General features: G+C 41.5%; 1 protein-coding gene across 1 annotated transcript; it reads left to right on the top strand.

The window, feature by feature from the left end:
• Window positions 1–304: 304 nt before the first annotated feature.
• adra1ab (adrenoceptor alpha 1Ab) lies at window positions 305–14,946 on the top strand. The gene is made up of 2 exons (XM_074690714.1): window positions 305–1,220; window positions 14,471–14,946. The coding sequence occupies exons 1-2, from the start codon at window positions 305–307 to the stop codon at window positions 14,944–14,946; spliced, it is 1,392 nt and encodes a 463-aa protein (XP_074546815.1).
• Window positions 14,947–15,483: the final 537 nt, after the last annotated feature.

Below are 15,483 nucleotides of genomic sequence, written 5' to 3'. Positions count from 1 at the left end.
TTTTGACAGGTTTCCTTCGATCAAGCCTTTCAGCATGTCTGAACATGACTGCCACATAAAAGATGAATATAAAAGCTATTAAGTTATTCTGGACGAAATATGACAAATAATGGCGGCGCTTCGCCCTCCTAATGTGACATCCTGCCAAAGAAACTCGACAGAAGCCAAAGGAGCGATGAGCATTGGGAGAGATATGCTGCAGCTATGAATAAACTCAAAGAGCAGCTTATGAGGCCGGGGATGTATTAACTTCTGATTAAGGAGAAGAAGAGGCCGAGGGTGAAGCTGCGCCCTCCGGATCACGATGGTTCCTTCTGAGAACGTCAGTGTTTTCTCAGCAGCAGAGACCTGTCTGAACTGCAGCTCCTCCGCCCACCCACCCATGAATGTCGCCAAAGCGGTGTTGCTGGGCTTACTGCTGGTGGTGTTCCTCGTGTTTGGGGTCCTGGGAAACATCCTCGTCATCCTATCTGTGTTGTTTCACCACCACTGGCGCTCTGTGACACACTACTTCATCGCCAACCTGGCTGCCGCCGACCTGCTGCTCAGCTCCGCCGTCCTGCCCTTCTCCGCCACGTCTGAGGCTCTTGGCAGCTGGGTGTTCGGCCGCTCCTTCTGCAGCGTCTGGGCCGCTCTGGATGTTCTCTGCTGCACCGCCTCCATCCTCAGTCTGTGTGTGATCTCCATCGATCGCTACCTGGCTGTCAGCTTCCCTCTGCGGTACCCTGCCATGGCTACAGGACGGCGAGGCCTCACTGCAGTGGCTGCTCTCTGGGGGCTCTCAGCAGCGATTTCTGTGGGTCCTCTGTTTGGGTGGAAGGAGCCCGAACCAGAGGATGAGACGGTGTGCCGGATAACCGAGGAGCCTGGCTATGCTTTGTTCTCAGCTCTGGGATCTTTCTACATTCCTCTGGCCATCATCCTGGCCATGTACTGCCGTGTGTACACCGTGGCTAAGAGGGAGACACGGACCCTCAGGAAGGGCAGTGAGGCAGATGGGGTTGAAACAGAAGGGGTGACGCTGAGGATACACAGAGGGAACGCTGCGAATGCAGAGAAACAGGAGGAGGAACAGGTTAAGAAGCGACACCAACGCAGCACATTTTCTCTGTCGAGGATGCTGAAGGTCTCCAGGGAAGAGAAAGCAGCTAAAACTCTCAGCATCGTTGTCGGCTGCTTTATTCTTTGCTGGCTTCCTTTTTTCCTGGTCTTACCCATCGGTACGTACCTTTGGACCTCTTTAGTTTGTAGCTTTTCATGTAATATGCTTTGGGTTATTTCAAAAGCCAGAAGTTTGTTTCTCTGAGAAGGAAACTCACAGCAGTCCTTAAAAAGTACAGTAAGGTCTTATCTTAAGGAATCTTTTGTCCTGAAACAGAAAAACTCTGTCCCCATGAAAGACAATGAAAATCATTGATTTTTTTAACTAGTTATGATGTTTTGGGAGAACTTAATCCCATTTTCTGCTATCCAGGATCAGGTAATCCGTTTTAGTTCAATGCCAATTTTTCAAGGCAACATTGGATTGGATCACCCTGACCTGGATACACAGTTTTCAAGATTACCAAATCCAGATTACCAGTGCTCCAAATTGGACTAGGTATCACAATGTGGGCTACCAGCTCTGTGAAGACCAACAGGTAGAAGAGCCAGAACTCACTTTTCTCACTTTTTTCAGTTTCTGATTTTGATTCAAAAAAACGAAAACAACATCAAAATCCACTTCTACTCCACTGAAAGTTTTCATTGGTAGCCAACAGGTCAACTGCAAAATATGAGCAAAAGTATCTACATTAAATGATACGAATGTTTTAATACTTGACCAATTTTTAAGCTTTGCTTCATTTTCTTCCTGAAGTCCATCTTGAACTCCTACCCTCTGTTGGGATCAGGATAACCCTGTTTTTTGAATCAAATTTATCTAATTACTACCGAAAAGTTCAGAATACAAACTGAAGGTTTGATACAGATTAAAACTAGGGTTGGATTATGTGATGTTATCTGATCTTCTATCTATCTTCCGAATCCTTCTTTCCCTTTTAAACACCCCATTTTCAGAATTGAATCCAATCCGATACCCGAAATCCAGTCAGATTACCTTTAACGACTGGCCCTTTGGTACCATGAGACAGGGATTATATAAACGTAACAGAAAAAAACTTTTTGAACATGAAAAGATTGAGTCTTAATACAGTAGTGCCTTGATTTTCAAGTTTAATTTGTCCCGCGACGCAGCTCGTAAGTCAAATAACTCTTGTGACGAATCGTTTTTCCCCATTGAAATGAATTGAAATGCTGTTGATCTGCTCCAGACCCCAAAAACCCCCTACAGGCAGAACTGAATAACTGAATATTACTGGCTGATTTTGCCCTTTTCGTCACGCTTCCTTCACTTTCATCTGCAGGTGTTTTGTATATAAACCCGGCCGATGAGGTCTGTTTCATCTTCCATTGCAGAATTTTTCCAGGATGAGTTCAGCCAATGCCATTAAACAGCGCCGCCAAAAGCACAGCTGCAGCTTTTTCTGGTTGTTTATTTTGAATCAAGTCTAAAAGTTTCTCAAAAAAAGGCATTAATGCGAGAACACTGATGCTTCTACTGTGAGCTTACTGCTTTAACTGAATGAGTGAGATACTGGTTGATGGGTGAAAGTTCCGGTTGTAGTGTATCTGAAGCAGGCTCATCACCCAAATTTTAGTTTTCAAATCAAAGCCAAAAATATGTTCAAAAAACAGCTTATATCTGGAGGAAATGCATTAGCTGGGACCTCATAAGTCAATTTATCACTGCATTCAAGCAAGTCTTTTCAGGGAGAGTTTTGTTAGTTAGGGTTCTGGTCTAAACTCTGTTGATTTTGGCTTTAATCCCTATGATATATAAATTATCAGCATGCTAACTAGCCAGTCTGGGTCTTTGGGCAAGTTATTGAGAGTTGGCTGGATGACGTCTGTTTGGATTGTAATACAGCAGGATCCCCTAACCATTGCTCACATTTATTGCATTTTTGGCCTTAAATCTAATTCAGTCTTAAAAAGTCTTGAATTTGACTTGCTGAAACTTGCAGATACCCTCAAATTTGATACCTTTGCAAAAATATCCTTCATTTGTGTTGTAAAACAAATTCTCAGTTAATAAAAACCTAATAATCAGGAAAATAAATGATAAATTTTAGTAAATAAGTGGTTTAGTGATGGTTCCATCATTTGCAAGAATCTCTTCATCACACCATTTTAAAATTGTCCCTGTTGTAATGATTGCTTCTGTTCATTACATGTCAAGTAAGGAAGTGAAGCCTTTAACCTTCCTGCATTGGCTTTATTTTCCATTACCTCAGATTTTTTCAAGGCATTACAAGTGAAATATCTTAATACAGTTATTGCTTTTTCACATAACAAGAAGCTCATTCAGGCCTGACCAATGGTGAAACTGTTCAATGCTTTTTTTTTTTTTTTAGCTTGTCTTCAAAACAACAGGGTTACAGCACTGTTGTTAGAGTGAGTTAGTGATAAATCAATATTTCCTGTGCATCAGTAAGCCTTGTTCATCATTATTGAAGAATTTGCTTGTCTAGCTTTTGTTAGGCCACTGCTACGGCAAGCAACAAGGTCATAAATTCCCAGAGGACTCCACCTGTTAGGCATAGTAAGCAAGTACAGATGAGCAGCCAGCATTTTCTGTCAAAAATGTGAAGTTTAGTGGTTTTCTCAAAGCCTAGGAACTCAGATCTGTTAGCATATTTTCCAGCTTCAACATGTGATGCACAAAGCTTTAAAATAAATAACACACAAACGCAGCAGGGTAAGAATGGAAACTTGGTTAACGAGGATCAGGCTAACAGCCCGCTTGGTGTGATGGTTCATGGGAGATGGACGGATGAAACAGCAGCATTTTTTCCACAAGTTTTTCCAGATACAAGCGGTCTGTTGGATGTTTTTTGTTTTTGTTTTTGTTTTTTTTGGCTTTGAGTTGAGCGCTAAAATTTGGATGATGAGCCCTTTCAGATACACCACCAATGGCGTAGCTAATGCTGCAACTTCCGCTCAGCACCCCGTGTCTCACTTGTTCAGTTTAAGCAGTTAGCTCACAGTGGAAGCATCAGTGTTTTGCTTTCAGCTATTTTGCAAAACTTTATTCAAAAAGAATATACAGAAAAGTTTTAGCTGGGCATTCAACGGCGCTATTTAATAGCACCTTGGAAACTTGCTCAAAGAGAGGATGAAACAGATTTTATTGTACTAAAAGAGACCTCGAAGCTATGGTCTAAGATCTGAAACCCAGTTTGGCTGATGAGACACTTTCGAAAAACGCAGCCTTACTCACCCCTCCCCTCCATCTTCCAAGATCCCGTCCCCCAGCTTGTATCGCCCTTCTTCATCTCCTAGTCTAGTTTACAATGCTAATGATGTGTGGCTAAGTTGTGCTAAAATCTATTAACAGAGCCGACCCATTCCGATCAGCAGCGTTCAGTCATTAGCCAGTATAGGCACAGACTAACCAGAGTTATTCAGCTGACATCTCCCACTGTGGTAAACAAAGTCATTACCTGTTCAACAGAAACTCAGCTGTCTCTGCGTCAGTCTTCAGTCCCAAATCCCTCTGCAGCTTTTTCCACCGGTCGTACATTTATCCAATATTCAGTCTCTGTTGGCACCTGCATCGCTCATAATTCTTTGTTGCTTCAGCCCTTTCCGTGAAACTTTTTCGTTTTCTTCCCTTCCCTGTGGAGGGTAACAGTAACAGCTTCCTGGTTTCGGTCTTCTCTGGCTCTATGACGCTTTAGTAGCTGAGCAGCTAGCTGACGTGAGAGGAGTTGTGGGGAAGGATGAGGTGGGACCATGGGCAGTACGATGCAGAGCAGGGGAGACAGGGGATTGAATGGACTAACGCACAAATCTGAAATGAGGGAAATGGCGGTTCAGATGGGTCAATTATTAAGCCGTTTTGCAGCTGCTGTATTAAATGGATTTTTTTCGTTCTTTTTGGTTTTTATATTGCGTAGATCGGACCATCAGACAATAACGGCCTCAAAACGGTGTTAATAATAATTACCTTGCGTCAAATCGTAGACCATAGCTTTAACAAGCCTCTAAAAAAAGTTTGAGAAAGTTATACTCTCACAATAATTTTCATTGATCTAAAACGGTTTCTAAATGAAGGGCATGAAAGGATTTGATAATAATAATTTTTTATCAGCTCTGTTCTAGTGTATTAAAATGTTAATTGAAATCCTGGAGAAAAGAAACTGAATGCAAATTGACTAATTAAGGATTAATTCACTCTCAGAGCTAAACCAAGCAAATGTCCTTTAAGCCAGATTTTCTGAATTCTATCTTCAAAAAAATACCTACAAAGTCAAAGAGTCTGACAAGAAAAATTGATAACAGTGATGCTATCAAAGATGTGAAAGAGGGGCAGAAACCCCCCATTATAAGCCTTATCTGAAATCTTAATAGCTTCTTAAATAACTCTTATTGCTTGACGGAGATAAGAGGATGTCATTGGGGACCGGTGTGTGTTTAAAGGATAGTAGTGTGTCAGCAGTTTTCTCCCAGTGCACCCACAGTGAGATTATTGCTGAGACGTGTATTTAGTCACACACACTGTACTCTTATTGAAGGAGGGAGCCGTGTATTATACTGGATGGAGGGTCTGTGAATGACACACATTATCCAAACAAATAATAGGCTGTGTGTTATCTGTCTCTTTCTTTTATGTGCCTGTGTGTGTGAATAACTAGCTTTGTTGTAGCCAAATATTTAATCTAGTTGATAACAATAGGGAAGCTGTTGTGGAGCTGGGATCTACCATCTGCTTTTAAAAAACATCTTTTTAAAGTCTAAACAACACTTCCACTTAATCTGAGCTGTGACTGCTTCTGAAATCAATACATAAACGCTGAAGTTGAACTTTGCAGCTTTTCCTGCACTTTCAGATTTTTCACAGGTTTGCTTCTTTGTCATGAAGACGGCTCTCTTCGCAGCACATTCTCTACTATCGTAAAAGCTTTGCAGTGGATAACTAGATGTGAAAATATCTATTTACAAAGTGAGAATATACAGTCAAAGCCTCATTATGTATTCTTTTTCTCCTTGCTGGAACATAAGGCCAACAGGTTACTTTAACAGTCAAAGGCACAGGCATTTAGACGTATCATAAAGAGAAAATAAAGAAATAGTCAAAGCTGGTTTCAATTCAATGAACTGTGTATTCTACTCAGGCTTATGGAGCCTGGTATTGAATGTATCGATCTGACAAGACCATGACAGAAATGTCAACTTAAACCACATCAGTCAATAATGTATAAGTACTTGTATAGCACCAATTCAAAACAAATGCTTTCCTAAGACTCTTTACAAGACGTAGTTCCTTGTCCTTCTTTTATAAATAAAGACAACCAACAGTGGAGAGTAAAACCCTTCTTGAAACCTCCAACTGTACCAAACTTGTGATGATATAAAAATGTGTCTAAATTGACATCCCTTGCAGCATCCCTTGGTGGCCATTCCCAAACTGCAGGGGGAGGTGTATCACAAACGTATGTCCACCATGGTACTAAACAAGAGTCGAAGAAGTCTAGCTTTGTTTACGATACATTTACATATCTTACCCAGAGATTTTTCTAGGTTCTTTCAACCAGTTCCTCTTCTCTGAGGAGGTGGCTGCGATTTCACGCCATGAATTATATACCACTCGGTTATCACGGTGATCTCTGTGTGAAGAGTCATACAGATGCCTATAATTCTGCAGTTCAACCACTTTCACCATCTTGTCAGGCATTAGAAATTTTCCGATTGAAAAGGACTGTGTGGGGGGCATGGGTGCGGAAATGACATCATTCGTCCACAAGAAGCCTTGCAGACCCTGTGGTAACGTGTGAAGCATAAATCAGCCTTAAGGCCTTGATTACATGACAGTGTTTCATCTGCAAACACAAAAAAATGTAGTGACAAAAATATTGTTGTCTCAGAACAGCTGAGGGACTGAAAATGCCAGGTAGGGGTAGGACAAAAAAAAACAAAATATGATTCATCAGGATTTTTCATTTGACAATATTAATATTGTTTTTTTTTTTTTTTTACAAAAACTTTGTTTATAAACTGGGTTGGAAAAAAGTTACCACTTTTCTCCAGCAGAGGGTGAAAAGTTTCTCTCTGACTCACGTGATGTCCATTTTATGGGAAAATATGGCTCTTGATATAGAGGTAATACAGAAATTATCATCATCATTTAAGTTTTTTCTGTGGTCTGGGGTTAAAAAACAAACTAAAAATCGCAAAAATTATAATTATTGAGGACTTGCAATTTAAATTGAATCGACACCCCAAAAATCGCAATAGAATCAAATCACGAGAACAGCATTTGGTCCCAGCCCTAACTGCCAGGCCTTTAGTTGGCGATATAACTGTAGAGTCTTCTGGTAGCCCCCTGCTGAGGAAGAGTTGGGCTGTTCCTCTGGTGTTTATATATTGAATTCGTCTTCACTGACTGCAGTAGTGGAGCAACAGATGCACATTTTGTTGAAAGGCAGTCAGCAGATTCAGCAGTACAAGCACAACGCAGTAGTCTAGCATTGTTAGTGTTGTTGTTGTTGTTCGGCTTGTGCATGGCAGTTTAAGTTGCCGCGATGAAAGTATTATGCGAAAAGCAGCGTGGCGTCAGCTTTTGTACTGGAAACTCCAGCTCCAGCCAGGTTGCCGTGGTGATTGTAAAAGATTCAGTTTTAGGTCGGCTAAAACCCTGTTTCTGTGTAAGTGAGAAGCCGAAACACAACATTACTTTAGCATTCATCCTAAAACCACTGTCCTGTAAACAGTCCCTGAAGATAATTGGCTGTTCATTGTATTTGAAAAAAAATTACCAGGTCTTGTAGCAGCATTCAGTCATGACAATTACAATAGGAAAGACTGGGGTTGGCAAAATTCTTGGAATTTTGAAAGTTGGAAACTTTCCATTGAAACTTTTGGAAATGAAGAATTTTATAGAAGAATTTATATTAACTGTACTATCTGGTCTTACACATGTTTAAATATTAAATTTTGTGGCTTGTTATAGGCAGTCATGCATGCAAACATCAAATGTGATACTTTTTAATGGCATTATACATGGATTTTCAGGGAATTTGGGGGAATTTTCCCTCAGTCTAGCTGTCATAAATAAAGACATAAATATTTTTCACAAGCACACATACATGCAAATATACCCGATTCAACTTTTATAAATAGCACTCGTTCGTTTTTTGAGCTATAGAGCACCTAATGGTTTTTTTCACAGAATAACAAAAACCATGAATAGTGAAAAATAACAGGAGATTCAGGAGTTTACAATAGGCTAGACATACCACCCAAAAAAGTCCCATTAAAAATGTCAAATGATGGTTTGGTTCATGATTTCTATTCATCAAGGGACTGGACCTCATGGTTTCCAATTGCTGCTGTCTCAGTTTGACTGATCAGTGTCAGTGTTGCTCAGTCCGGTTGAGGATAGCTTTCAGTCAGGCTCAAAAAGACTAAGTTTTGCCTGGGCTGCCACCAGTTTTCTCAACCCTCATTGCTTTTGAAAACCTAAATCAAGATTATAACAGGAAGAAAAAAGTAAATGAAAATCTCAAAAAGCTGCCAAGCCAAAATTTTCCAGGAATATTGAAAAAATCATTTAAGTCTGTGGCAACAAAACCCTGAAAATTCTCAAAGTGTTCCCTCAGGAAACTTAAGTTTACCAGTCAGTTCCCACCCCTCTGCAACTCTAAGCAGGACTGATGATATCAATTATAGCATCTGGAGTCAAACGGTTCAAGGATTACCCTGAGCATTATGAGTCTGGTGTTTTAGACGGTTCATGGTTGCAAGCTGTCTGCAGCAGAGATCTGGGGAAACCTCTGAGACAAGAACTGGCAAGAAACACAAAGAGTTAATAACTTTAATGGAACTTGAAGATTTAAAGCTAGGGGAAGCAGACAGAAGGAGGAGAGACAGGAACTCAGTGTGCCAGTTCCCCTGGCACTCTAAACCTACAGCAGTGCCTCTATGAGAGGATCTAAGCCTGAGCCAGCCTTAACAATAAGCTTTATCATGATGGAAAGTCTGAGGCTTGTTCTTAAACACAGAGAGGGGCTCAGATATATGAAGGTGCCTGACTATTTCTGGTCTAAAAAAGGTCTTGAAGTTGTATTCAGTGGTCAGTGTAGAGAAGTTAATAAAGAAATGTGCTCTATTTCCAAGTTACAGTTGGTACTTGAGCTTTTTTTGTCAATAACTTTCACAGACTGATTGAAGCAGACTGATAAAAGGGAGTTTTAATATTCCAACCTGGAAATAGCATTTCAATAGCATTTCATTTCATTCTTTCTTCTGCGTTTCCTGAAGCTGGTTTTCAGATTTTTTGCAGTCCTTCAAGAAGAGTGTGAGTTGTTAGAAATCTGACACTTGCTAATTGACTTTATTCAAAGTATTCTTAAAGACATTATGTGGAGGATCTATTTTAATTGGACTGGCCTGCCACCTTCTGGCTCAGAGTCTCACACACACTGTTGTAAAGATGTGACTTTTAACCAGGTGTTGTTTGTTTTGGAACAAATTTTCTTTGTTCAAGTCAACTTTTTACCAGAAACAACACAAACCAAGGTATTTATTAGTACAGTTGCGTACCGCTGTTGTTTGAAACGTGACAACTAGCAAACTCTAGTTTGTACCGTGTGTCAGTAGCCAGCTATATGTGACTCTACTAGCAGCCTGGTGCTACGACGTACCCATGGGGGTAAAAATGAAAATCCTTTTTCTGACAGTTAGGCTCCAGTGCCCACCATCATTAGAAAATTAACCCAAGAAATCATTTTCAAGCAGAGAAAAATACAGATCAGCTTGTGTTGTCAAAGAGACCTAGATGTGCCATAAATCAATCCACTCTTGCTGGACCTGATCGGAAGGCTAAGAAGAAGCATTGGCTCTGACCTAATTGGCTCTGATAATCTCATTTTAAAGTGTGGATTACGATCTGCCATCGAAGACGAGAGACTTTTTCATCATCACTTAGAAACATATCAGGGTAGTCATAAAACCAAAAGATCAACTAGAAAAGCACTCAGAGAACGCAACTCTGCCAAGCATATTGTGATTGTCACCAACACTTTTGTCCGACTTTAATGTTATACTCCCTTTTAGCAGACTGTCTGCTACAATTTGGTGTTAGTTGCAGATTTGTATGATAATTTGTTACCTGACAGTATTAAAAATTATGATGACCCAGAACGTATTTTATATTTTGGATCCAAGTATCCAGAATATTGCCAGGATCTGGATCGTACTTTTACATCTGTTAGAAATTATGGTGACCTTGTGACCACATATGGTGAAAATGGCCCTATCGCACAATGATAAAGTATTCTTTCAAATAATCCTGGCTCCAGACGGTGATCTGGATCACCTCCAAAATGTAATCACTTCTTCCTTATCCCATTTTGAACATTTCCTGAGAATTTCATCCAGATCTGTTCGTTAGTTTTTGACTTATGTTGTTCACAGACAAACTCTCCCAAAAACAACGTTCTGGGCGGAGGTGATAGAAATGTATTAGATTGCACTTAGGACTTGAGTCTTTCCCTCTATAAATTGTAAAATTATCCTGAAACAAAGAAAAATACATGTTCCTGAGAGATTTTATAGTCATAGCACAAAACGGCAACCAACTGTACACATACCTGGCACAGCTGAGCTGAATTCATGGCTAACAATATTATATTCCCTGATCATTGCACAGAGAGATCCAGCAGCAACCTTCCTGTGGTTTAGCACCATCATTATACAACGCTGTTTAAGCCTGAATTAATCAGTTGTATAATGTTGCTTCGTGTCTGAACAGAAAACCATGAAGGACCCTCTTTCACTGAGCTTCAACTCTGCTCATAAGGTCTCTCAGAGGGGACATCAAAAAATTCAATTACAAGTAACCAAATAGACCAAAACACCACTGCGGCAGAATGGGCTTATGCTGTGATATGAAATGAAATAAACCAAACTATTGCAGCATCCGAAGAAAGCTATTATAGATAACAAGCATGAGGCCTAATGGGCTGTAATGCCAGGAGGCATCCTCAGTCACCCTGTAGCCTCCCAAGGCAGCCAGTCATCAGAGAACAGCTCTGCATTTCAATTGAGACAGACCTTCATGGCTCATAGCACAGCGATCATATTAGCTCAAAGGCAAAGACAGTCTGAGATATCTGAAATGAGGGTTTGAACACCCCCCCTTTCTCTTCTGTGTGATGTGTTTTATCGAGCTCTTCAGATTGGAAGCCTGTTGTGCTACAGTAACAGCACTTTGTTCCTTCCTCCTGCGAGACAGAATATTATCATAACATGAAAACACAAAATGAAGAGAGCGCCGCTCGTCACCGGGTAAAGTAAGATACAGTGAATTCATTTGTGGGGACTTGAAATGCACAGCTTTTATTTTCTCCAACAAGGAGGGAGACGATTTGAACAGCAGCCTGAGCGTCAACATCCTTTTGATCATCGATTTAAACTAAGTTGAATGTGTCAGAGTCAAGTTTACTTGAATTGGTTCACCTTGGTATCAGGACAAAAAGATGAATTGAGCTGTTTACAATGGATACGTGTGTTTCATTTTAAGCCCTGTTCTTTATTTCTTATCAGTAATACAGTCTTATTTTTTTTCTTCCGCTGTAGCCAGGAGATGCACAACTATTCCTTGCTTTTTTAGACTACTTTTAGGACGCTAGAGTTAGGCAATGTAAATATAATGCCTCTTTTTTTAAGTCACAAAAACAAAGAAGACTACCAGCAACAAGTCTGGGGTTATTTCTGTGAAGTTCTTAAAGCCTTTAGTAAAAAAAAAAACTTTTTTTTTAACCTTTTCCAAAGCAAATATTTAAAGTGACTTTTACAAAATTTTAAGAAAGAAAGAAAGACAGAAAGGAAAGGATAAGTTTGTTTCTCAGAACATCATTTTTGAAAGACATGCAACATGAGGTATTACATAAGCCGCATTTCCACCAAGCAGTCCAGTTCGGTTCAGTACCTTTTGGCACGGTTTGGTACAGTTAAGCCTGATCCCGTTTGCTTTCCAACAGCAAACTGTGACCTCTCGTGGTTGGCGGCGTGTAAGCCAGAAGCCGAAAGCCACAGCTGTTAAACACTAGCGTGACTCCGTAACAGCCCGACACAGTGTATCCCGCTAATAAATCCAACAAAGAAGAAAAATGCGACACAGTAAACAAAGAGCACAGATGGTAGACATGCAGCATCTCGTCCTCTCTGTGATTAGCATGTAGCTCTTTGATACAAAGTGCAATCAAACTTTGTTTCAGAGAAGTCTGTGTGCCGCCAGGAGAAATGCAGCCGCTGTCGAGGTAAGTGACGATTCTTTTGACCAATCAACAGTCTGCAGTGTTGTAGTTCAACCTTCCGAGAGTGGATTGGTTCAGTCTGGCACCCATACGAAAAGGTCCCAAAAAAAGTGGGACGGATCGTCTTGGTTATATGGGGATCTATCCTGGGATTAGTCAGTGGAAATGCTACAAAATGCGTGCCTTACCAAGACGAACCAAACCGGTCTGCTTGGTGAAAACATGGCTTTTGTCCACTGGGAGCACCAAAGAGGACACAAATATAAAGCATTAATAGAATAGAATAGAATAGAATAGAATAGAATAGAATAGAATAGAAGATACTTTATTTATCCCCGAGGGGAAATTCAGGAGTCACCGCAGCATTTAAGAAAACAAAAGTAAGAAAGAGTATAGAAAGTGCAAAAAAGTCCATAAGAAATTAGATGACGACATCCCGTCCACCACTCGTCCACCACTCTCCAGCCCAGCCAGTCTCCACCTCCACAGGGTCCAGGACTGAGCCTCCCCAGCAGTCTGTTCAGTCTCTGTCTCCTGGATCCTGTCTGCCCACAGCAGGTGAAGCTCCTTCAATGTAGCAACGGCGTCCGATGTCAGCCCCGTCAGCCACGTCCGTGAACAGCATGATGCCGCTGGATTAGCACGGCTAGCTCGTCCATCCCACGGAGCGAGATCCCACGTTCCCAACAACGATGGATGGAAGGACAGGTCCACGTCGTCACCTCCCAGCTCACATCCGAGAACCAGCACGTCGTCCTCACCTCCTCTTCACCTCGAGGGAAATCATCAAGCCACACACTAGTTAGCATTGACATGCTACAGGCTGCTAACAGCTAATTTCACATGTAAACAATGCAGCCATGGTTACATGTTGGATCTCCAGACAAACACTGGAGAAAAGTAGTAAAAAATATCACCGAAGCCACAAAAAGTTTGGTGTCCGTGACCGACAATGAACCATACAAAGTGATGATCCACTCCAAATACAAAGATGACGAAAAAGAGACAAAAAAATTACAAGAAACGGACAAAGACGAGAGAGCTGCTGCAACAGGCAGCTACTTGGGCAGCACCTAGCAACAAAAGAGGGGGTATTAACTGTGGTCAGTTTAACAAGTTTGATGCGCTCTGGTTTTCTGCATCTGGGTCCTTCCAGGATGTGTGTGGTGAAATGTTGGCGTTCATTAACTGCTTTGAGAGTTATTTATTGAGGTACTAGGGCATTGCTGTGGCGCTGGTTCCACAAAGCAGCTTTCATATTACTGATTTTATTTTACTCTGTTCAAGATCACCAAACTTTCTCTTTCTCTTTGTTTACCTGACTGACTCACTGATAACAGCTGTTTGTGTATTCTTGTAATAAAATCTCCATTTCTTCTGCTGAAAAATGTTTTTCTTGATCTTCTCTCAGCCACACTTTTACCATTCACCAGGTTTATTGCTGTTTATGTCTATCAGACATGCGCAGTGCGAGTTTGTTTGATGGGGTTTTCCAGGAGGGTCCCCTTAATTATGATGTAATCTGCACCTGTGTCTCTTTCATGGTGTAATTAGTTAACTGGCCAATTGTTTTCAGTCGTTTATGTGGCTAATGCTGCAGTTAAACAGGCTGTTCCATGTGTAAATGTCTGGGGACCAGACCCAGGCCAGCCAGGATAGGCCCCAGCCCCCCCAACCCCAAAAGGGAAAAGCTGAAAAGATAATTTGTGGGTGAATCATTTCCTGCTGCCTTTGTGCATTTAATCACTTTGTCGGGGAACATAAATAATTACCCAATCTTTATGCAGATAGGCTCAATAAATTGCCTGTGCGGAGCCTTAAACATGTAATTTGTAGGCATAGGCGTCACTTTGTGCTGTTGAAGTATTAAGAATGAAATTAAAATGCATAATCAACCCAGACATCTTAAACCAACTCTCCATCCCTCCTGCAAAAATTCAAATTCAGAGACAACCATTACAGCTGAGTAAGGTGTGAAGGTTAAAACAGGGAAAACATGCTCAGGTGAGAAGTTAGTGTTTCTGAGCTCTTAGTGAGACGTGAGTTTTTGGAGGAGTTGTGTTTGTTTTCATTTATACTGAGTCTGTGTCTGTCTGTGTGTTCTCTAGGATCAATCTTCCCATCATGTAAGCCTTCTGAAACCATCTTTAAGATAACCTTCTGGCTGGGTTATCTCAACAGCTGCATCAACCCCATTATCTATCCCTGCTCCAGCCAGGAGTTTAAGAAAGCCTTCCTTAACGTGCTGCTGGGCCGCTGCCTGAGGACTGGGGGGCTTATTACAAAACCACAAGGACACATCGCCGCCTATTCATCCAGTCCAGGCCCTTCATCTACCACCTCAGCTCTCCCAGTCCAAAGTCGTTTATCTGTCGCCCCGTGCGGTTGTTGCAGAGCGCTTTCAACCTCTTCAACATCTGTTAGCGGTCCAGATCGTGCTCAAAGTGAACAAATCCAGAAGAAGAGCCTCCTGAAGGCTTGGTGTTTCTCAGCAAGTCGAACATCACTACCAAACAACCCCTCCGGTCATGGATCAGCCAAGGTCTTACGCCTTTCTCTAGGCGTTACAGGAGAGGCTGTTTGATTGGCGTGTCAGACGAAAGAGGAAGTTTGAGCATCACCAGACATGTGCTTCGGCGATGCCTCGGGGAAACTCAGCAACTGTTCCATGCATATTTATTTTTCTCAGGGGCAGGGTTAGCTGAAAGTGACTTGCCTCGGAGGACACGGGAGGTGACTCTGCTGCCCTTAGGCTTTATGTCTCAAGTGTCAAATAAAATGAATAACATTTCGTCTGTGCTGTGCAGCCCCATAGAGCTGCTTGGGAACAGAGCTCTGCATGCGTTAGCAGACGGCTGCTGGGTCTGAATGCTCTGCGTTGGGCTTTTGGGAAATTTAAAAACCACTTTATTTAAAGCGCTGCATAAAAATCCATAGTGCAAGTACGGACATATGGCAGCCGGCACGAGTGCTTTGGGAAAAGGGATAAAAGAGATAATAGCATCCTACTGAAATGACACTGCAAGAAGACTCCAGAGATGGTATTTCCTGAAACACTGGTGGTATTTCTACAGATTGCACAAAGTCCCGAGGGGGAGAGACGCATAAATCCTGGTGTAAT

The sequence above is a fragment of the Halichoeres trimaculatus genome, unplaced genomic scaffold (assembly GCF_033239565.1).
Source record: "Halichoeres trimaculatus isolate MK-OKI-2021-1 unplaced genomic scaffold, fHalTri1.1 fHalTri1_scaffold_16, whole genome shotgun sequence".
Lineage (NCBI taxonomy): Eukaryota > Metazoa > Chordata > Actinopteri > Labriformes > Labridae > Halichoeres > Halichoeres trimaculatus.
The sequence above is the reverse complement of the archived record's forward strand: the minus strand, read 5'-3'. Positions and strand labels throughout refer to the sequence as shown.

What these genes read in the sequence shown, in the direction of transcription:
- adra1ab (XM_074690714.1), top strand. Translation starts at nt 305, where the DNA reads ATGGTTCCTTCTGAGAACGTCAGTGTTTTCTCAGCAGCAGAGACCTGT. An exon ending in TTTCCTGGTCTTACCCATCG is followed by an intron (nt 1,221 to 14,470) that starts GTACGTACCTTT and finishes TGTGTTCTCTAG; the next exon opens with GATCAATCTTCCCATCATGT.